Genomic DNA, 23,979 nt, shown 5'->3' with positions numbered 1-23,979 from the left:
ATAGCTCGTTATGCAAGAACATATTCTTAACTTTCCTTCAGAGCGTATGGTTTCTTTTTATCTAAATTAGGGATGAGAATTTTATTCGTTTGGCTTAGTCGATTATTCGGAGCCTGTAGTCGAGCGATAGTCGAGTACTTGTTGATTTATTTAAAACTGTTTGTCATTTTCAAATAAAATAAATCTACTGTCACACGCATCGTATCTTAAACTCATTTAATGTTTGATAATACGCACTAGATGTATTTGATATACACAAAAAACGAAAAAGAGTATTTAATTTAAATATCCGGTAGCTAATGTCGTAGCTTTCCTTTTCTTGTGACGCTTACACGTAATTGAGATCCATTCAGTCTAAAGGAAAGTAAACGTGACCTGTTTCATGTTAATCAATGTCCCGTGCCGTACCAAATCAACAGTTAAAGTTAATGATTATGAGAACAAACGCCTTGAGATTATAATATCATCATATTATGATTCATTGTTTGATGAATACAAACATTTAATCCAATAAAAACTGATTAGAAGAACCACAAATTGATCTCTTCAAGTACATGTTTGCACAAGTTCTTCTATTCAAAACAATTATTTGGTCTATAAATTCAGACGACACCAATTTTTAGTTCAGGAACACACTTACGACGGAACAGAATGTAACATGATAAAAAATGCAGAGAAAAGAAAACTCTTTTTTTTTGTTTGAAGCCCAAAAAACTGCTGTGGTAAGAAAAAAAATGGCTTGAATTTTTTTCTTCACTTTATAACGAGTAATCGACTAAGAAAATTTAAGTCGATGAACGGCGTGACCAAGCGATTGTCGAGTACTCGAGTAGTCGTTCACATTCCTAGTCTAAGTTATCTATTAATATGAAATATGCTCATATTAGATATTGGAACCCCGTTAAGGGTACCCTGTTCACTAGAACTCAAATTAAGGTCGATATGTCAATTCCAGCACATTTTTTTGGTAATTTCTGTCCTTTGAAGCAAAAAAATGCATCGTATCACTATTCGCATGTCCAGCCATTTTATTCATTGATCAATAGACAAAAGGCATTGCGTATATATATATATATATATATATATATATATATATATATATATATATATATATTATATATATATATATATATATATATATATATATATATATATATATATATATATATATGTTTGAAAGAAAAGAATGCATACAAAGTAAATTAAAACTAACGTTATGCGATGTGTTTCAGGCGAAAGTATGCTGATCTTTGATACAAAGGATCAGTTCAATGAAGTAAGGAACGAGCTCAGATTCACAGAGACCACTACTATCATTAGACAGACATATGAAATTTTGCTTAAGGTTTTTGTTACTCTGATTAGACGGAAATGCGGGATAATCCCATGAATATTATGTACTATTATTTATTCACCTATCAGTAAGCTTTTCAGTATCTTTCATTTGGCTAATTAGCAGAGTTTCATCCTCTGTCGCTTTGTTTGAGAAATGTTTGAGAAATGTTTATGATGTGATATCAAACTGCTTATATTATGTATATGTATATGAATTTGTACATTCAGCTTCATGAATCTGCTAAATATATTTTACATGTCTGTAAATGGGATATCTTTACTACTATATTAAAATAATAGACTCGAATTTTTGGCCTTTAATACCAATAAATCGGAAGAGTGCTGTCTTTTGTTTTATATTTTTATAAACATCATTGGTACTTAAAGATAAACTTTTTGGGTTTTTTTCCTCAACCAAGAGTTCAACAATTGCTAAAATAAATTTCGGAAATCATCTGGATTTTTTATAATTTTACAATCTTGCGCGTGCGCATTGCATTCACGCTTAATCATAGAGGGCTTTTTAGTTCACATTTATATTGGTAAACTCAGAAAAGATAATACAAATACGTGTAAATTTTCATTGGAAATTCGCTATATATTCTGTTCATCAAAGAACATACTGGAGGTAACTTTAACACATTTCATTTACTATGAAAAATCCCGAGAGTTCTGAATGTCAATATTGTGTGTTAATTTGAAGCAATTAAAAAATGATGGACAAGAAAAGTGTTGTATTCTTTAATGATATGAATAAAAATTTTAGCCTCAAAATGGTTTGTTATAAATAATTTGACTGTTATTTTCAATGTAATTTCATTCATTTGTTCAAAATCGTTTCGGAGCGATTCTACAATTTTCTGCTACATTACAGGTATATGGGAGACATTTTAACTGTCCCGAGGCACAGTTAGGTTATTCTAACTAAGCAGAGAAATTAATAGCATTAATTATTGTTGAGTAAATGTCAACAATACGGTGCATAGATTTATCTATTTCGTAAATGTCTAATATCATATGTCAACTCGAGCACGCACAGGTCAAAGTATAGTATTTTAAAAAGCTATACTTAAGCCGTACTTAAATGCGGCTTAAGTGTAATAATGCACGTTAACATGTATCTACTTTTTTCATAAATTTATTTGTACATTGAGTTTGTTTTTTTTTTTAATGAAAGATTAGGTTAAATAAAAAAAAAATAATGTTTTTCATTTATTAATATTGTATTATGATTTATAAAGAACGGTGATGCGTCATAATCTTTAACAAGTAAGCTACTCGTTTAAGGAATGTTCGAAATATATGACAAAATTCATGAGATTTTTCTGGGGGAATAATTATTATGATGAGGTAAAATTATTGTCCAGTTTTTAGACAATACAATGTCTCCGATTGTCGCCCAAAAATTCTTTTTCAGACTTTTCTTTATATGGAAATTAAGTTGCGGTAGGATTTAACATCATGGTGAGGTTATACTGGTTAAGAACTTTGATCTGATTGATTTTGGTTCTTTCGATGGACAGTATAGTCATGTGAAGAGAATTAAATATGATAACACTTTTTCAAGATTTTTTAAAGAAGATGGGGGAACCAGAAAGTGCAAACGCCCTTTTGTTTAAGTCGTATAATACGATTTAAAAATTAGTTTTTGTTTAATAAGTATATTTGATATATTAAAATACAAGTCAACAAGGGGAAATTTCTACCTATATTCAGTTTAGAATATTTTAACAAAAGATAAGAAAAAATGATTATAGTTTTAGTGGTATCGAACCAACAACCTGGAAATCCAAGTTCAAATAAATTACCTATAGACTAGTGCTCTAACCATTGAGTCATTTTAGTCACAACAGATATTTTTGTTCAATGCTATATGAGGCTACGGCCACGAAAAAACGGACTTGTATTATTTTTGAGAGTGGATTTTTATCAACTCTCCTATGCAGTTACTCGAACAAACCGAAAGCGAAACAGCGTTCGGACCTCAGCACAATTCATCGCTGCTGACAAGACTTAGATCTAAGAATAATTATTAAATTCGATGTAATGTATGCTTAAGCATTGTTTTTCAAGGAAACTTATTTATGAATACCTTCAAAATATTCAGATTTTAAATGGTACGAACAATTTAGATATTTTTGTAGTCGTATGTATTCCTACGCCAGAGTTTAATATATTTTCGTTCAACTCGACGCTCGGCTGTCTCCGTAAATCTCCGACAAGCAGAGAGTCTCTCTTGCTTGTCGAAGATTTGCGGTGTCAGTCGAGCGTTTGTTTGAACGAAACTAGAGTTCGATATTGCTTGGATCCATACAATTTTCGAAAAATATTCCTATTACTGATACATAGTTTGATTGAACTAATTTTATCATTAAATATTATTGAACATGATTCATATGGGGGTTTTTGACATTCTTGTCGAAAAAGTCCAAAAATTCATATTATAAAAATGTGCGTAATTCAAATACAAATTAGAAACTACATGTACTTGTCATGCAAAATAACATACATGTATCATTGATTTTAAAATAAATTAACATCGACAAAATCAACTCCCGTCAGTTTTTCAGTACTTTGATTATAAAAAGTCCAATTGTTTGGATACAAATGACATTTTAAAAGTATATTGGGTCATCTCTCCATGTTTTTGTTGATTAAAATCGGTTTGATTACCATCAAACTTTTTTGGACCATGGCAAAAATTTAGAGCTCAGACCCACTCTATAAAGGAAAAGGCATTGAAGTTTGAAATATTTCACTATTTGAAGGTTTTGACACGCATTTGCTTATGTTTATCAACCTATATCAAGTATTAATAAACATACTTAATGGTTACAAACTACAAAAGACGAATAGTGCTACATAGGAAATATTTTTATCTCGTAATTACAAGAAAAGATTTCGTTATTAAGAGTTAATTATCTCGTAATTACGAGGAAAGATCTCGTAATAACGACTTAATTATCTCGTTACCACGAGAAGAACTCTCGTAATTACGAGTTAATTATCTCGTAATTACGAGAAAAGATCTCGTTATAACGAGTTAATTATCTCGTAATTACGAGAAAAAATCTCGTTATAACTAGATAAAATCTATTTAAAATGGTGCGTTTTATTGTTCTTCTCTCTTTATGTAAATGTATCAACTACTGCAATGTCCATCACTTTAAACATGAAATTCACGTCGATCTCCATCTAGATGTTCCGAATTGCTTCCTCTTGCACGGCAACACTTGTTACATTGTGAGCTTGTTTTTGCAGTTTAGTTTTTAGTTTTCGCCACATGTTTTCTATTATGTTAAGATCGGGACTTTGGGCTGGTCATTCCATACAATTAATATGGTTTTGATCGATATATTCTTTAACAATTCGGGCTCGATGGACAGGAGCATTGTCATCTTGGTATATGTAATCATTATTTTGGAAATGGCGAGCAATAACTGCCCAGACGTTGTTTTCAATTATATCTATATATTTTGCAGCACTGATGTTACCATTTACAATTAATTGTTATGGTTCCCATACCTTCGGATGTAATACACCCCCATATCATTAAATTCATGCGTGCTCCGTGACCAGAATTCAAACAAGGGGGTTTCCATTCTTCTTCTGGTCGTCTCCATACTAAAACACGTTTGTCCACACCCACACCTTACACTCGTCACTAAAAATAACTCTACTCCAGCGCTCATTTACAGTTTTCTGGCTTTTCAATTTACACCATACAAGTCGCTTTTTCACGTTTTCCGCATGAATTCAAATACCTTTTCGCACAACTTACTTGTGGAACTTTACCTCGTATATTTATCTCTGAATTGTTCGTTTTGACATAGTTTGAAGTCTAAACTCATTAAATATTGCACATATATCATGTAGGGAGTGCCTTCTGTTTGCTTTTACGAAAGATCCAAGTTTCCGATATCCCTCTCAGACAACAAAGATGGCCTCCCGCTTCGACAATGGTTTTCTACACTTCCTCGGTCTTTCAAACGTCTCAAAAGTCCATACACAGTTGGTAGTGGATTTCCTGTTTGCCTAGCAATCTATGTCCCCTTGATATCTAAGTTACTCAACAATCGCATTTCTTTATAACAATGACAACTCTCGTCTTTTTGTTCCCATTGTTGGACTAACAGGCTGTATATAGACTAGCAGACGATGTCACACTTCTACGTCACAACTTTCAGTTTGCAAAACAAGTGGAATAACTTGGAATTTTTAACCGAGATATTCACCTATGAACTTACCGTTATCGACGAAAGTAAAGGAAAGAAGAGACTACATTATCTTTACTTTTTTCACGCCATTATACATGTACATCTATTTCCATTGAAAAATGCTGTCATTCAAAGTCATATGGTTTAAAAGGATTTTAAAGATAGAAATTTTGAATTCCGGAAAAACCTTTAGCACGCAATTGCAAGTTTATTTTTGCATTAAAAAGACACAATCTTTTTGTAATTGCACAATATTTTGTACATGCACAATTCCTGTTTTGTTTTGTTTTTTGTTTTTTGGTGTTTTTTTTGTTGTTGTTTTTATTGTTTTTGTTTTTGTTTTTTTTTTGGGGGGGGGGGGGTTGGGTTTTTTTTTTTTTTTTTTTTTTTTTTTTTTTTTTGTTGGTTTTTTTTTTACATCAAACTGTGTTCAAAAAAGAAAATAACCAATATGAGGAAAAATTACCTTTTATGAATATTTCTTTAAAATTGATTTTAAATATGATATAGATCCTGTAAATGCGTTATTCCATTTATAGTCTGGCAATCAAGTTTGCATGTTTGATATAAAATATACGCATACCTGTTAACCTTTTGATCCTAATAAGTTGGAAAATCCCCCCCCCCCCCCCTACCAATTTGAATAATTGAGAGATTGTGCAAAAACGAAATTTTCCAACGTAAAATATTATAGTGATTTTACATTTTTATGACGTAATTATTTTTTCATTTTTTATTTAATTAAATTTTTGTTTATATGACTGCCATGTTAAAATACATACAGATTGTTTTGCTGTGTTCAGAAGCAAATAGTTATTATCATTCGTTATTCTATTATTTGGTGAAAAACAGGGAACAAATTTTGTCAATTTTCAATATAAAAAAAATGATCTCTCGACCAGCATTGATATTTGATAATGCGCAAATAATTTACGATAGAGACAAATAATCTTTATTGAATCTCATAATATTTAATAATTTCGTCCACCGCTAGATGGTGCTTATGTAATCTTCATTCTTTGTCGTCACGGGCAAGCCATTTACAATGTTTAAAAAGTAATAACCACCGTACGATTATGCACTATTGCTTGTGGGCCCCCAAGACCATCAATATTGATTAAACTTATGTATACTCATTATTATTGTGAGTTTGACGTATGAACCGAAATTTGAGACAGAAATGATTTTCATAAATTGCCATAAGTATTATTCTATCTGTTGTGCATTTTGTAATTGTGTATTAGTTTGCTTTCCGTTTTTTTTATAATAATAATGAAATATGAATCCTAAACAAATATAAAAACATTTGCCGCTAGGTAGTGTCCGTCGAATCTATTAACTTTATTATAAACGTCACTGGCCAGATGAGCGGTAACAATAGAGGAAATACACAGAGCCTCCGTCTAAAAACGTAAAAAGGAAAATAATTGAAACAATGTTTATTTCACATCTAAGTCCCAGTCAACGATGTGTATTGCCTCAAATGATTATTTCGAAGAGCTCGATGTTGCTGTTCCAACCACCTCCCTAGCACATTTGCACTGCGTATTTTACATTTAATGAATAAATAGTAGCATTATTAATCGTATTAAATCAACGTTGAAATTAAAAGAAGCATTAGTCACAGATATTTCATGAGTATTAAATCTATTACCGAATAAATATAATAATAAGTCGTCTGCATATCAGTTTGATCGGTTTTTAGACAACTGCACAGGTGTGTGCTAATTAGTTAACAGTAATTAATTTTCATACAGGTGTGCAATTGTCTAAAAACCGATCAGACGGACATGCAGACGACTATAAAGTTATGTTAGTTTATAGTTACACGGAACACAGCAGTCTACATGACCATGTTCTCTCTGCAGAAGAAAGGGTCAGTGGAAAATCTGGGCTGTTAGCTGAATAGAAATAAAGTTCCTTGGTCTCAAACAAATGTTGTTTTAAATAGCAGAGCCTTTGCTAATACATTACATTTAATATTTCACAAACAACATTACTCGACAGTGGGGGTTATTCTGCAACATAAACGAAAAGTCGTACTATATTTCCTAATTATATAAGATTACAATGTAGTATATATATAAAAAGGGGCAGAGGAATAAAAATAAAAATATATACATAAAGTTATCATACGAATAACGAAAGTGGAAAAGTAATAAAAATTAAACCAAGACATTATTTGTAAAGAATAAAGCCAATTTTTAAGAATAATGGGGAAATTTTTCCATTCTGTAAACCGTTCATTGTACAGGGGTTCCTTTTTGTAATTAAAAGATGGCTACTTCATTGCTCTTTGACTATTGTGAACATTTTTTTGGAAAACGGTTTTGTTTCATAATCAATCAACAAAATTTATAATCCAATGTTTATTCATAGAAGAAATGCATCTTTGCAAAGCACTTGCACGCCTTCGTGCAATTACTAACGTTTTATTAATTACAAAGAATTAATAAAAAACTTGATTGAGAATAAACGTATAAATTTCACACCTGACCTCAGGGCTACCAACATGAAAAAATTTCAGCATTCGTAGCCCTGAAGCCTGGTGATTTTGTTTACATTTCGCACTATAAGTTATATGTACTTGTAGGTACAGTAAAAAAAAATTGATGCGTTCCGATTATATGATTTAAGAAAAATATGCATGTAGATGGCCATGATCATTTTAGAACATATTACTTACATTACGAAGGAAAGCCCTGTTTAAAAATATTATAAAATATTCAAATACTAAAAATGGTTCATAGCTTAAACACAATATCTCAAGATTTTCGATAGATAAGACGGCTACTTTTTTTACCGCCCTGACGCCTTTACATCCACCCTACATCTCTTTTAAAGGGGCATGGTCACGATTTTGATCAAAATTTTTTTTGAACGATTTTAATGTTTACAATGCTTCAGTAAGAAATTTTAAATTGGCAACCAAAGTTGAGTGTCATTCGTTGAGTTATAAGCGAGTAACAGAGCTCACAATTCTTTGTTATGTAAACAAAGCTTTGGTTTACATTTTGCATGTTGAATAATGTTAAAATTCCAATTGTTTTACCTAAAATGAATGTGTTAAAAGTAAGAATCTGTTTTGTTATGCTTAAAATAAATAAAATGATAGACAAATCAGTTCGAAAAAATTCTTACCAGTATATAGAACCTATGCTAACACAAACGGGTTAAATGACAAAGAATTGTGAGCTCTGTATCTTGCTTATAACTGAACGACTGACTCTTAAATTTCATTTGATCATTAGATATGCATTCCTTAAACATTGTAAATAATAGAATTTAACCAAAATCGTGACCATACCAATTTACTCGTTTAGAAATGATATCTTATTTGATTTTTTTATTTGGGGGTCTCTGTACTTTACTTTTTGTTAGCCACGCTTTGCATACAGTATAGAGAAATTACTAAGTATATTTTTACTGATATAAAATAGAGAAATGTCTCCTTTTTTACATAATGTTGATTTGATGGACATTTTTATAAACTCTAATGCTTGTATATACATTTTTTAAAAGATACTGTATCATAGAATTCAATCCATAGAAAATTAACCAAATTTAATAAGAAGTGTAAAACCTGATTTCTTTTAACATCATTCATTGATTATAGAATTCAGTCCATAAAAATCCAGGAAAATAAAAAAAGATGTGTTAAGAAGTGTAAAGCATGATTTTATTTAATATCTTTATTAATGCTTAAATTGGTGACAGCAACAACTTTTTTGCTTAGTTCGCAGTTACTTTGTAATAAAAATTATTCATACTCAATTTCGGACTTTTATTACCATACATCCAATGCTTTGGGAGAGCGGTCTCTTGTATCACCGTCAACAGGGAAGTGTTTGAAGCTCTTATAGATGGTGAACACCCAGGTGAAAAATCTTTTCTTTCGCTTTTTTCGTTTTTGTAATCGAGCATTCTAAATAAACGTTGAAAAATACTTCATTTTGACAGTTTTTAGTCGTTAATGCTTCAAATTTGCAAATGTTTTCTGTGAAAAAAGTTAGGATAGGGAATGCATACGTTCTAATCGATTCTATTACGTTTTTTTTTATAATCCAAAAAAGAGTGGTCAACAATTTTAGTAGGGTTTTGATAAAATGTAAATTATCGTCTTTATTTCGTGTATGTTGTTATGTGCGCTGACTTAATAAAATCAAAAAAATATAAAAGTACATCACAAAAAAGTAAGTTAATGAAGACATAATGTTGTGTACGAATATCAATTACCTTTTGGGTTTTTTCTTTTTTGCTAACGAGCAATTTAAACAAACATATGCATAGCGCACCTAACACTGAGAAAAAGTAATTGATGAAGTCAGAAATTCCATAAGCAAACCTAAACGCTCTTAATTATCCATACAGTGTGTTTGGTTGAATTATATTCGAATTCTTTTTTTTTTTTTTTTTTTATCGAGTCAAAAAAATTTGACTCGATATTTCACTTTAAAACTTACCACCATCACCCAGCTTCCTTAAAAATTGAAACGAAGACGACTACTATAAAATAAGATATGAGTTTATAGATGCGCTAATCCTCATAATGTTGGTAACATTGAATATGGCCAGCTTGGGGAAAGTTTAGTAGTGCACTTACCCTTGAAAATGTAAATAAAATTTTTAGGATGACATTATTTTTATAACAATTGCCTAAGTTATTATTATTTTACATACTTTATCATTGAACATTTGTTCATGAGAAATAAACGCTTCCAGAGCAATCTTCTTTAAAACAAAATTAGCGCTTTACATAGTTTTTGTAGATGACTTCTCGTTGATATACTTTTCTACAATGAGAATACCAAAAAATGACCAATTTTTAAAAAAAAAATAATGGAATTATTTTTATATTTTGCTATATAAAGGCTTATGGTAAAAAAAAAAACCGTACCCATGAATTTTAGGAAGATCTGATAAATTTGCTGACCACCCACCTTCTTCGGCCATTATCCTATCTTTTCTAAAACAAAGATAATACAACATATATTTTATCGCTTTGGTTTACGCATACATTTATATACACTGCTTTTGTAATACTGGCATTATCATTTTCTTGAAAGATCCTCGTAAAACTTAAGTTGTGCAAAACGATATTTGATATTTTTGAACAGTTGTCAATATCAAATTTATCTTTGAAATTCGGTGATATATATGGTATTAAGGATGCGTTTTTCTATTTGAAATATTTGTTTGTGTGCTTTTTAAAAAAAAATTGTTAAAAGGACAATGAATTCTATGACGATGAAAAGTGTTCAATTTATTTGGATATAAATGTATTTTTAGAATTAGTCTATGATTAAGTAATTTGTTCTATATCATTTACATAAATACATGTATGGTTTTTTTTTACAGGTAAATCCGGAGAGGACGTTTATTACTGTCTGTGAGTAATTCTGTACAACCTTCAGAAGTCTTTTTTCGCCCTATGGTTTAGTGAATTGATTTGAAAGTTTAATTTAGATTGATCAATAATTAAATGATGAAGAAATTGTAATTAAACAAAATTTTTTTTATTACTTATCGGGTTCGACTTTTCACCGAATTTTCTCGATGCCTATTTTGAACATAATTAGATAGAATTGTAAAAGTTAGTTGCTGACCTAGTTAAAAGGGGATATAAAACCACTTGTAGAATATCTAGAAATCAAAAAATTACTTTCAAGAAATTCAGTAGGACTTCATTTACAACATATTTAGCAATGTTTGAAATGAATTAAAATATTAACAATACTCCATGTTTGCTATGAAGCAATTTGAAATAAAGAATATTTTTGATGGCACAAAAATTGTAATACCTTTTTATCAAAGGTCAATGTTATGTCACCATTACTTACAACAAAACCTGCGCCGTTGCCATCTCTATCATATAAATTTTCATTATTTGAAATTAAACAATTTAAGTTTGATCATAATTTCATTGCAATTAATTATTCATTTCCTTAATCATCTTGTTAAGAATTTGATTTGAAAAAAATATCTTGTACTTTCAAGTCCATCGTTCAAATGAAAGTACATGTGTATGTTTTAATCTTATATTGTTATCAATCAGTTTTGTTCAAATTTTAATGATCTTTTCAGACGTTTTGGTATTTCCTGGGAATTTTACGAGAGGAAAATTTTGTCGCCAGTAATATGTATATAAGGTTTGTAGATTATGATATTTTATATACAGTTTGTGTAGAGAACGATAAAGGTAAGTCCTCTGCGCATATACTCAATAATTTTAAGGTTTAATAAGGTGTCTTGAATTCTTAAAGAGAAAATCGAACTGCTACATTCTATAATAATTGCATTCTTTTAAAAACATTCAAAATCGGGTAAGTAAACAATTTTGTTCAGAATGCATTCATTTGAATAGATTATAAATAATCATTTTTTTTTAATTTATTAAAAACCAGTTTGTTATTACGATTATTTATCAAGAAATATATACATGATAACATATCTTATTTTATTTCACATTTTAAAGCAAACGTGAGCTATGAAAAATTGAAATTGAACGAAATACACATAAAAACGATATGATCGGAACATATATTTACTTTTATTAAATCAACAAGTTATTGAAAAGAATGGGAGTACAAATTGAAGAAATGGATATGAAGTTCCCTTTTATTGGTGTATTTATTTAGGTAGATTGTTTAGTTTTACTTTGGAATTGGTTGAAATCTCACTGTAACATAACGACCTTGTGAAGGCAATTTCTAGTCCGTTAATCGGTTAATCAGTCGGACTAATAAAACTGTTGCACAAACATCAGTGATTAGTTTAGTGATTAAAACTTCAATTTATGTAAGAAAAAAAAAGTGTTTTCATGCTGGTTTCAAACTTAATCTTTGAACAGTCTTCACCAATACATGTATATTTTTGCATTTGTAATTCCGGAAGAAAATATTTACATTCTAAAGGGTGCAGCAATGCAGATTATTATACTTTCATGTTAAATACTGAAATCTGATTGGTTTTGACGCAGTTGGTAATCCGTTTTATTACCCTCAGCGTTAGCAACATACATGGCAACGGGTAACACAACTAATTGTTACATGCGCGTAAATTATGCGCGTACGGTTCGCCGTAGAATTCACTTTATTGCTATATATTTACATCTACCAAGTATAATTTCATCTATTTATTGCGGAAAGTTATAGTTAATTCATAGCTCTATAGAAACAGCCAGACTGAAATCTACGCGCCCCATTTATTGATTAGTCGAAATCTACAGCGGTTAAAACTGATATGAAAGTGATATGACTGAAATTGACCCGCCCTGTTTATTGATTGGTCAGAACCTACAGCGACCTACGAAATATCACGGACTGCACGAAATAATCATGATGATGTCAGACTCAAAGTCTCACAGTAGACGATTTGGCTGTTTCTTTTAGCTAACGTACTTACGTACGTTAACAGTAATTAAGTGAATTTTACTAACTATTCATAATCAATTTATTAATTAGTTAAAAGAAAGATGTTAATATATATAATAAATGCTTTATTTGATGATTCATACGCGGGTTATGTATTTTTCCAACAATTTCGCTACCTTCATATACCGAATGAATCACCAAGGAAAGCATTTTATTGTTTAAATAAAATCAGTAAAATTTTCTTAAAAAATAGGACATTCAGTATAATAAAATAAATAGTGCCTGTTGGGAGGGTAACTGTTGAAATTGACACCCCTCGACGGTTGACATGGTTTTTTGGGCGTCAATTTCAACAGTTACCCTTCCAACCAGGCAATATATATACATTTGTATAATGGAAGATAACAACAAATCAATTTTGCTACTTGTGGTCTGGAGGGTTTAAGTATGTACGTGTATGTTTAGGTTTTTTTTAAATCATAAATAAATTACCAATGTTATTACATGTATATATGATACCGATAGCAGGAAAAACATTAAATTTCTTTCTTTTTTTGTTATAAATGAACAAACAAAACAAAATTTCAATGTTGATGAAAATCTGAAACTGGTTTATCATTAGAAACGTATTACAATGAACTGAGTGTCAATTTCTTCATCAACATTGTCATACCAACTTTAAACCCATCTTTTCTAGATAATGTTTTGATCTTCTATACATGTTTTAATATTTATCATTCAATAATATTTTAATCACTCCAGACATTCATTGTGCCTATCTATCTATCTATCTATCTATCTATCTATCTATCTATCTATCTATCTATCTGTCTGTCTGTCTGTCTGTCGATCTTTTTGCCTGTCTGCCTGTTTATCTATCTATCTATTCATCTGTTTGTCTATCTAAATAAAGATTTTTTTAAACTAAACTGATACAAAAAAATCATTGAAGATTGCTCTTTATTATTTGTTGGTCTTTATTTTAGATGGAACTAACGTGTATCCTTAGCGTTATTGTTGGAACTGTTGTTTTTGCCGTTCAAACAAACGCCCTCATTTGGGAAGCAGACATGCCAAATCTGTTGAAGCAATGTTATGAAGAACACACGCACGATCTCACCTCAGACCCCCTGGGTCAGGATGTACATACCTACTGTCTGGGAAAATTCATCTGGCAATTACCCAATGTTCAAGGAAAATTCAACATGACTGAAAATGAAATAAATCATATAAAATCTGCGTACAGTGAATTCCAACAAAATGTACACAGTACAAGGCGGCACAAAAGACAAGCCAACCGGGCCCTTCGTAGGGAGCTTCGAGTCCTCAGTGACGAAGAAAGGCAGAGATTCTTCGTCGCTCTAAATAAGCTTAAAGAAAATGGGGTGAGGTTACTGTGTACTGTATTTGATGATCTTTTTCTATTTTCGTCAATTTGAAAATATCTGGTTTCCTTCGGTTCTGTGTTTATTTTTGTCTTGAGAGTTTTAGTATTAAATTACAGTTTTACGACGCTTGGGCCAAAGTCCACAGTAGTCCCGATGCTTTTCGTGCAGGACATGATGGTCCAAATTTTCTAGGCTTTCATAGGATTTATCTACTTCTGTAAGAAACCTTTCCTTATTATCATGATAGATGATTATGATAATTAACAAATATTTAAAACTTTTTCATTGTAAGTATGGGTCTATTATTTTGCATAAAAAGAACAAAATGCAGATACATGTATTTCCGAACATATTTTTACAGTTTGGAATTTGAACTTCGAAAAATAGACAGCACTGTTTCACTCTGTTACTGGGACTCGAGCATGGACAATGACATGGATTGGCCGCAAGAATCTGCCATGTTTACATCTCAGTTGGTAGGCAATGGGAATAATCTGGTCGTCAATGGTCCATTTGCAAACTGGTGGGTAGAAGGTGATACTTTGCCTCTGGTAAGAAACATAAGCATAATGGATTCAGCCCTGATGGTGAAGAGTAGAATGAAAATATTTCTGGAAGGAAATGAAGCTTTAAGACACAGAGATGTTGTCAATGGTTTTGGAGATGATGATCGTTATACCATTGAAGGCCAACACGGCAATGTTCATAACTGGGTGGGAGGTACAATGAGCAATCCTTTCAAAGCTGCCTTTGATCCAGTTTTCCTTCTACATCACACCTTTATTGATTACATTTGGGAAAAGTTTAGACAGAAAATTAGGCTGCAAGGCGTAGATCCTACAACCGATTATCCCTGGCCAATGCATAATGAGTTACATAGACCAGACATTATAGTGATTGGTAACTATACAAATTTGGATTCTTACAGTGACATCTTTACACAAAACTTTTATCATTATGAAGATATGCCCTCCTGTGAAACCAACTGTGGCAACTCTAGATTCTTAACTTGTCGTAGAGGGGTTTGCGTGTCAGTTACTGCGTGTGACATTGGAGAGAAATCTTCAGCACAGGTCATGAGTTCATTGCCATCCTTTGGAATTTCTTTGGATTCATTGCAACGACCGGCGGCTGCTCGATTCAAAACTGTTTTTGTTGACCCCAGAACAGGTCCCGGAAGTATGACAGCCTTAATTGATCCCAATACTGGTAATTTTAGAGAATGCGAAAATGTCAATCACCGTGTCAGAGGATCACTGGCTTCGCCTTTTACTGGAATGCAGAGAATCAATGGTGGCATAAATCAGGTACCTTTGAATGGATTCCGTGCTTTGACGAACATCAGAAATTCCGCTAGAACTCGTACAACAAGCTTTAACATCTTCCGATTCAGAATACATTTAAGATGGACGGTGTGTTTGATAAACGTCACTGGGTATATATACCTATACGTATTATATACACTAGAAGCCCTAAACGATACATCGGACCAGTCGTAAAGTCTCCGTTCTCATTTCATAAAAGCAAATATCCTCCTCAGGTTTATCCCTTCCTTAGCAATTTACCAAAGAAAACACCGGCTTCCTTTCTGGCTTGTTTAAAAAATCATGACAGATTCTCAAAAGTGTTTGTGCAATCCACTGGATTTTCATATCGAGGGCAGTATTTAGATTATGCAGTCTTTGACAATAGACTTCCGGTTTCCAAATCCATTGTTTATGTCGCTGTCAAAAACCCAAACTTGGGAGTTACGCGGAGTTACATAACTGCCTTTGATTCCTGTGGTCGAGCATGTAGGCCTCGTTGTCTTATCCGTGGTTCAAACCCCCCGGCCTACCGACCATGCTCAGGAGTTGTGAATATTTCAAGCAGATTGCCTTTAATGTATGGGCGTACATATGGAGCAGCTTCAAAAAGGAGGCGAAGCTTTGCTGCTAAAAGATGTCCATCATGCTTCCATAGAGAAATATTGATAACATTTTATTGCAACTCCGGACACGCTTTGCCATGGAAAGGCAGTAGAAGAAGAATTCTAAGGAAATTCAAATAAAGAGCTAATGAAGAAGTAAAGAACATTTATGACATTTCAATGTGACTTTGGAAAGCTCTTGCCATGGACAGGTAGAGCAGGTAGAATTCTAAGAAAAATTTAGGTTAAGCACGTATGATGAAAAATTCATTGATTTGCTTCTTTGTTAATGTTTTATAAAGATAACTATAAGAAATAAAAACATTGAAAAAACAATACATTGTAAGCCTTTATCATAGAGTGTTCAGTGCTTTATCACGGTATCCGTCACAAATTGGAAAGCACTTTTAAACTTTTAAATCTCTCTTTATAACACATGGAATGGTGTAGAAAATGAAATACTGTTAAAAAAGCAAGTGTTTCGGAGGAGAAATAACAACCTTTAAGAAGGGTGTTATTTCGGATACATGAATTACCTCGCTAAACAGTAACTTTTAAAGTTGTCTATATTTCGCGTACATTTACAACTCCTTGGCTTCTGCAGAAGACGGAAGTGTGTCACGTGAATCCGTCTCTTGAGAGGCCAAGGAGTTGTCGATTTTGAAAAGAGTTAAACAGAAGGTGAGACATATGAGAATGAGGGAATCATTTACTAGTATAAAGAAATACGAGTTAGCGCGTTTGCCTGTAGTTGAACAATTCAATAAGAAAAACTGATAAATGAAAGTGTAATTAAAAATGGCGTCCTCTGTAGTTGTTTTTTTCCGATGTATTTACTGTTTTAAACGGACATGATTTTTTTTCTCCTTTGTCATAATAGGCGAGCTCGGGAGATCAATGAAATTTGTAAACCGTGTTTAAGAGGGGTCTCATCATACGTACATTTGATTTCTACATATTCTCGAGGTTAAATCGGCATGAGTTTAGGAATATGAACCATTCTTTGAGTATTATGAGGTGATCAAGTAGGGTTGGGGTGATCAAATACAATAAAGCCCGGGAATGGTTTTATGATAGTTTTGATCACGCGTGACCATATTTAATTATATCATTATATTCAAAGAATGGTTTCTTATTTATTTACTTATATTCAAATAGTTTTCAGCAGTTGAACGATTAAATATTAAAATTTTGTTGATGAAATGTACTTGGGTAATAGTATAGATACAAAATAGATTCGTGGTGTTATCACAAATATACTAGAACATAACAACCATTGGATCTTTAACTGGACCTTTTTTAAACTCGAGTAATATAGTCATCCATCGCAGTGAGAGTTGTCTTCCTTGTTGGATAATCAACAAAACGTTGCGATATATCTTACTAGTATTTATGATGTTTACTGCATATACCGTAATACTTTCACATTACATTCCAATGTTATTACATGCCGATCATTCCTTTAATAGGAATACTTATTTTATTTCTTGAATTGGATCAATGCATGAACTACATGTACAATGTAAACCCCACAAGTTGCGAATCTTTTCCAAAAGAGCTTAGCAAAATAACGATAATGGATATCAAGGGGCATATTCGTTCTTAACAATCAACCAATGCATTTTTAATATCAAACATGTTTGAAAAAAAACCACGTCTTTTCAAATTCTATATAAAGATTTTTATATCTCAGCATATACTGTTCATTTCTAATTCTGAACTTGGCGTCTAATGCCCACGAAGGCCAAGGGCAACATTTCTGTCTGAGAGTCCAACAAATAATATGTTAACCTCATACCAGTCAACAACTGAATTGTATTACCCTTCGTTATAGATGCAATTAAGTATAATTTCAAGTAGTAGTAAGCTATAAAATTCTTGTTATATCCTCATAAATTTTCGTCTATTTAGTCCTTACCAACAAAATGTCCAACACAACAAATGGTCATTCAACCGATTTTACAAAGTAGACGCATGCATGTTGACCTGACTGTCGATCCAACATAAAAATTGTTGGACTGCTACGTCACAATGGAACGCCAAAACACATTTTCAAATTGTTGTACTTATTTTATATGTACATGTACATATCTTCAAATCAAATGTACTTATCTTTAAATCAGTTATACCTGTCTATAAAAGAATTGTAGGTTTTACTCAATTATTCCTCGTTTCTTTAATTTGTCTAAAGATATGTACAGTTGATTTGAAGCAAGGTACAAATGCAATGAAGTAAAGATACATGTAGGTAAAATAACCATTTAAACAAGAGCTTAGAATTTGGGTAGTAAAAAAAATTTGTCAAAGAGCAATGTGACATATCCCATTGGTGGCCACTAAGTCATAGCTCTTTGAAATCAACAAGATTTGTTACCTGTTTTGATGCAAGAAATAGATAGTTACGTACTATCGAAAGTCCAAGATAAAAGTCTTGTTAAAATGGTTCTAACTTCATCCAACAATTAAGAAGGCTTGTTTATTTCTACAATTTATTTCAAAATGGAACAGCTAGCAATTTTAATTGTTTATGAAAGAACGAGAAGTATGTAAAAAATTATAATGTCCATATAGTATTGCTTCAAATATGCTTTACACTTAAGAAAAAAAGGAGGCTTTTTGCAATGTTGCACAGTTAATAATGGTTACATTTTTTGTACATCGTAAATAATACAAGAAATTTGTAAGAAATGTCCTAGTTATAGAACATTATTATGATTTAAGTAAAGTTAACAAAAACAATGATCAGAAAAAAAATTAGAACATTTTCTTTTTCTTTCCGAAACAGAATACTATTGAAATTCCGAAATTTTACGCTTATTAGCGTTCGATTTCGCCTAAATTCGGTTGTTTTACCAATAATATTTCTCATAAAAAGCGACAAATAACAACAAATGGTTATTCATACGTTCACTTGTTTCAGCGAAAACTGCTCTTCACAGCTTGGCAGTAATTTATTGAATTCGATTCGAACACTATCAAAGGCAGCTATTGCGTCATACGCGGGACAAATAGAATTGGTGCTTATTCTCAAAGTAAAGTAATAACTGGTGTGAGATTTTTTAAGCTGGGCGTTAAACTTTATTGCTTAGAGGCCCGCGTCTAGCCGTCAATGCCTTTTAGGAATTCCTCCAACGTGATTTTCCCATCTGAGTTGGCGTCACATTGCGCCAGGATTTCCTCCACCGATGCCTCGGAATCTTCCGACGCAAACTTTCGGATCTCATCAGCTGTCAGCGCCCCGGAACCGTCGGTGTCATTGGCAGCAAAGAACTCTCGGAAAGCGTCTCTGCAAACAAATAGAAAAAGATGTGAAAAAAAAATTGTGGAAGATGAAGAAAATTAGGAAGTCATATGAAATTACTTCATAGCCCTTTCATTTATGTGACGAACAGATCCATGATATGTTATGTTTTATAGTAATAAAAAAGATATAAATACTATTTTTGATGCTCAGCCTGGTAATGTAATGTGAAACTAGTGTATTTCCTTTGTAATGCCCGCAAATGTCATATACACGTTTAAATGTGAAAAGTCAAAAAGTAGACGTACTAACCGAAAATATTTTTCATCGCGGACCTAATTTGCGAAAGCATTTTTTATTAGATTGCATTAATGCATAATCATATAGTAAATATCACTTTGTATCAAACATGTCTTATAAATTGATTAATTTCTGTTTGCTTTTCAAGGACATTTTACTTACTGCCTATTCTTCTTTGTCATCTCCCGGATAAACTCGTCCTTTGAGATTGATTTGCTTCCATCTCCATCTATGTCACTAAAAATGGTCTGCAAATGTAAGTATAAACAATTAACATTAAAGCTTAAGCTCTCTCTCTCTCTCTCTCTCTCTCTCTCTCTCTCTCTCTCTCTCTCTCTCTCTCTCTCTCTCTGTAAAAATATGTGTAGCATGTTTGTCTGCATCACTCTCCAAGTTGGACTGTGTTTGAAACAAGTCCAATAACCATTAATTCCTCATTAATATAGATAAACCTACAGAGAAAATCTATAGGGTCTTCATCTCGCTTTATAGCCTATCAAATATTAGCGTGTTAGTCATATATGTATATCTATCAATTTACATTGCATTGCACAAACAGACACATTGCACTATAATGGATTATTTAGATGGTCTCAAAATTGGTCCATTTTCAACATCGTACGGAAAAAACTTCGAAGATTGGCAGTATTTACCCAATTATACGCGATTAGGCACAGCACGTAAGCTTCAAAGTAAACGCAAAAGAGATTCCAGTCTTTTCAATACTTATCTAATAATAAATCCCCCCGCTTTGAAATTGATATAACCTATCTATCTAAACCCCCTTTGCATTGATATGTGGTAATGATACGATTACAACATTTTGACAGGTTAAAACGAAGCGACAGCTCTGTAAAACTAGCTGGTGATTTGCATATAAATGATCCATGTCTCCCCAAGTTTAAATGGACACCATCATCATCATCGTCATCGACTTTGTTTTGCACTAGAGCATCGCCCCCCCTCCCGTTTTGAACAAGAGCATCATCATGAACCCCCCCCCCCCCCCAAAAAAATGGTTTAAAATTATTTAAATCCAGTATAGGTCCTATGTTCGTTCCAACTGAAAGGTTACTTTTAACATATTCACAACAAATTCTTGCCAGCAAACCGTGACCTAAAGAAATTTATTTACAACCCAAGCCTATTTGACACATATGACGAAAGAATGCGTATACACCTATAAGGTTTTAGCGTTTATTTACTACCAGTGTAGTAATGTGAAACCATGCGTATCGTAAATTCTTATTGCATGATTCATGCATTTACATTCATGTATAGATATACACGTACATGTATAAATATATAGAGAATGCTTAAACGGTCATATCTATGATCCGCCACTAAAAAAATTAAAGATCTGTCAAGCAGTATGTTGTCAATTCACCCAGCGGCAGGCATTGATTTAGATCCAATAAATATTTATGAGTTTTATTACACCTGTGTTTAATCTATCTTTAGGCATAATCTTCTCACACTCATTGCCAGTAGCAAAGACATTTTGGACTTGAACTTTTAGCATATCCATATGAATATTATACTCGGTATACAAGCATTTAAATACCGTTTAAAAAGTTGGGAAAGTTGGGAAAACTTTGCAGGGCGTTTTCCCTCTTGGTTTCTCTGTGGAAAAAAAAATTGCCAGCGCTTATTGGTAAATTGTTCTTTTGCCAGGCAAATAGAACACGGGATCAAATATGCGTGTGGGTGTCTGACTTTTTACTTCAGGTGTATGATTGGTTGCATGCAAAACCTACTTGTGCATTGACCCAGATTGAAATTATATGAGAATGTCAAAAGTCGGACATTAAATAGAGTATTTCAGGTCGACTTTGTAGTTTGATGTCCCCATCTTACCAATTACATACTAAATTTAAAGGAAAGAACTAGTAGAGCATTTCACATTACACGTATTTCTTTGGTTGTTTAACCCCCCCCCCCCTTTTACATATGGGTGTGGGTGTCTGATTTTTTACTTCAGGTGTATGATTTTCAAATAAATTTGGCTGCATGCAAGACCTACTTGTGCATTGACCCAGACTGAAATTATATGAAGAATGTCAAAAGTCGCACATTAAATAGAGTATTTCAGGTCGACTTTGTAGTTTAATGTCCCCATCATACCCATTACAAATTAAATTTAATGAAAAGAATTAGCAGAGCATTTCACATTACGTATATTTCTTTAGTTGTTCAACCAACCAACCACCCCCCCCCCCTTACATAGTTTAAAAGAAACATCCCGTGACAAGGGAAGTTGTTGACTATACCTGAAACCTGTTTGTGAATGATAGATCTGTGGGAACGTTTGTTAACACACAAATCTACCATACAGGTAAAAAGGTAAAATGCAGGCAAAACATGAATCTACACAAATGCATACAGTCACCATCTTATCTTGTAAAGCAATATGTTGACACGCCTAGAAATTCGTTGACTCTGATAAAATATGAGCAATATTTTCATTCGGAAAGAAGTTGCGCGGGATTGGATCATAAGGGAGAATAAAATATTCTATTCTATTAAGAGTTTCGCACGAGTTCAGGTCATGTCTGGTCATTATTGATCTCTGAGTGGTTAATTATCTCGACCACTGTCCTTAGGAGCTATAGCTCGACCAATAAAACAATCGAATTCTCATGCACATCTTATGTACATCATTACACCAACATCTCCCCCCTTTTTCGCGGTCTCTCACAAACAGAGAGTTAACGCTAAAATATCCTGCAAATATTTTTTTCGCATTTATTTTTTTCTCTATATATAAACAACTTAACTTTAATGCTAGTTTGATTTAAAGATAAATAAGTTATATGGCGGTTTTTTTATGGAAAAAAATGTACTTACCACAATTTCTTGGTCCGACAGATTTGCGCCCATTCCTTTCAGCGCTTCTTTCAACTCTTGGATCGTTAATTGTCCGTTTCCAGATGTATCAAAGGAGTCGAAGGTTTCGCTCCATTTTTGTCTGGTTTCATCAACTTTTGACATTTTTCCTTGACTTGAGATGAACCGTCTAAATTCTGTACAGAAATCGATGCGTTTCTCTCGGCGTTTGTGAGAACTGTGAAGTTTGGCGAGAGTTGATCGTAGTATTTGTGTATGTAAAGTGTCGTCTGCCCAGTTTTGTGAATGGGGGCGTTCAGTGTCGCGTAAGAGATTTGGAATGTCGAATATAGATGGGCTTTGATTAAAGAGCTTTCCCTTTGCCTTTACCTGTGGCCACTAGGTGTGTATGTGTGGAATTTATTATCAATGATTTTTTTACAAGTCCCCACACGATTCCCCAAATGACCGTCTTTCTACTGTCCAACAGCTTTTAGTCATCAAGCCCAAAAGCGACAAAACCGCGCGGTTTTTGGGTTGTTGTCTTTTTTTTTTCTTTTTTTTGGTGGGGGGGGGGGGGGTTATGCATGTAAAACATGAAAAAATCTTTAGTTAATGAAAATGAACGCCTGAGTAATGCATGTTCAACATATCTTGCGTTGATTTTGAAGTTGTTCGATGTGGTGGGTTGGTTTATGTTTTTGCTCTGAAACTAAATTAATGCATGGATTACCGCCTCATAGAATATTTAAATTAATTCTTATAAGCTGTGACTGAATCAGTGAGATTCTGATAAATTAGAAAAGAATATTCTTACCATTGCTGTCTACGGTCCATGGAATGCAATTATTATAACGGCGGGACATTTTATATATCATATCGATTTGTCCTCATGGTTTACAAATCAAAGAACTAACAACGCATTCATAAATTTTCTGTAGATCTTATTAAAAGATAATCAAAATGCAATATTCTAAAAATCCAATTATTCCGAACTATTATTTCAAAAGCACTAGAAATATGTTTACTGGTATATATCATTATAATAATAGTTAAAACTTTTTGCGGTTGATGAATATCGTAACTAATCAGAATACATGTATATAAATTCACTTGTTTTGGTCCCCCAGTTTTGTTGCATGGACAGTTTCTGGACCTACTATGAGTTGTCCTCTATATAAAGTCGTTAAGCCCAAACTCGTAGAATTTCAGGTTTACCGATCAGCGTTATGTTATATAGCATTTAGCTATTCTAATTTTGCATGAAGTATACTTTTACATGAAATTGGGCGTATGAGCACCCTACAAGTACATGAATCTCTGCATGATTTCAACTGACTATGATTTTCAATAACAAGTTCAAGTTCAGTTTATTCGTTCAAACCAAATA

At 32.6% G+C, this 23,979-nt stretch overlaps 3 protein-coding genes across 3 annotated transcripts in view; 2 read left to right on the top strand and 1 right to left on the bottom strand.

Annotated features, from left to right (window-relative positions):
* The window catches only part of LOC105342482 (alpha-1-macroglobulin), a 49,986-nt gene extending 48,304 nt beyond the window's left edge, over positions 1-1,682 (top strand). The window contains 1 exon segment of the mRNA XM_066074023.1: positions 1,233-1,682. Within this exon segment, the coding sequence (XP_065930095.1) occupies positions 1,233-1,390 (158 nt within the window). The 3' untranslated portion in view covers positions 1,391-1,682.
* A 12,448-nt stretch (positions 1,683-14,130) lies between these two features.
* Positions 14,131-15,615, top strand: LOC105342218 (tyrosinase-like protein 2). The gene is made up of 4 exons (XM_066073512.1): positions 14,131-14,310; positions 14,430-14,530; positions 14,675-15,213; positions 15,533-15,615. The coding sequence occupies exons 1-4, from the start codon at positions 14,131-14,133 to the stop codon at positions 15,613-15,615; spliced, it is 903 nt and encodes a 300-aa protein (XP_065929584.1).
* Positions 15,616-19,066: 3,451 nt separating this feature from the next.
* LOC105342224 (calmodulin-like protein) lies at positions 19,067-22,880 on the bottom strand. The gene is made up of 3 exons (XM_011449104.4): positions 22,611-22,880; positions 19,926-20,011; positions 19,067-19,508 (listed from the first exon to the last, which is right to left on the bottom strand). The coding sequence occupies exons 1-3, from the start codon at positions 22,752-22,754 to the stop codon at positions 19,322-19,324; spliced, it is 417 nt and encodes a 138-aa protein (XP_011447406.3). The 5' UTR covers positions 22,755-22,880; the 3' UTR covers positions 19,067-19,321.
* Between the last annotated feature and the right edge of the window lie 1,099 nt (positions 22,881-23,979).

This window comes from Magallana gigas, chromosome 10 (genome assembly GCF_963853765.1).
Source record: "Magallana gigas chromosome 10, xbMagGiga1.1, whole genome shotgun sequence".
Lineage (NCBI taxonomy): Eukaryota > Metazoa > Mollusca > Bivalvia > Ostreida > Ostreidae > Magallana > Magallana gigas.
The sequence above is the reverse complement of the archived record's forward strand: the minus strand, read 5'-3'. Positions and strand labels throughout refer to the sequence as shown.

Coding starts and splice junctions, on each gene's coding strand:
- LOC105342224 (XM_011449104.4), bottom strand. CDS start 22,754: ATGTCAAAAGTTGATGAAACCAGACAAAAATGGAGCGAAACCTTCGAC. Junction 20,012..22,610: donor TGTCGGACCAAGAAATTGTG/GTAAGTACATTT, acceptor TTACATTTGCAG/ACCATTTTTAGTGACATAGA. Junction 19,509..19,925: donor ATGACAAAGAAGAATAGGCA/GTAAGTAAAATG, acceptor ATTTGTTTGCAG/AGACGCTTTCCGAGAGTTCT.
- LOC105342218 (XM_066073512.1), top strand. CDS start 14,131: ATGACTGAAAATGAAATAAATCATATAAAATCTGCGTACAGTGAATTC. Junction 14,311..14,429: donor ATAAGCTTAAAGAAAATGGG/GTGAGGTTACTG, acceptor ATTAAATTACAG/TTTTACGACGCTTGGGCCAA. Junction 15,214..15,532: donor ACCAGACATTATAGTGATTG/GTAACTATACAA, acceptor TGGTAATTTTAG/AGAATGCGAAAATGTCAATC.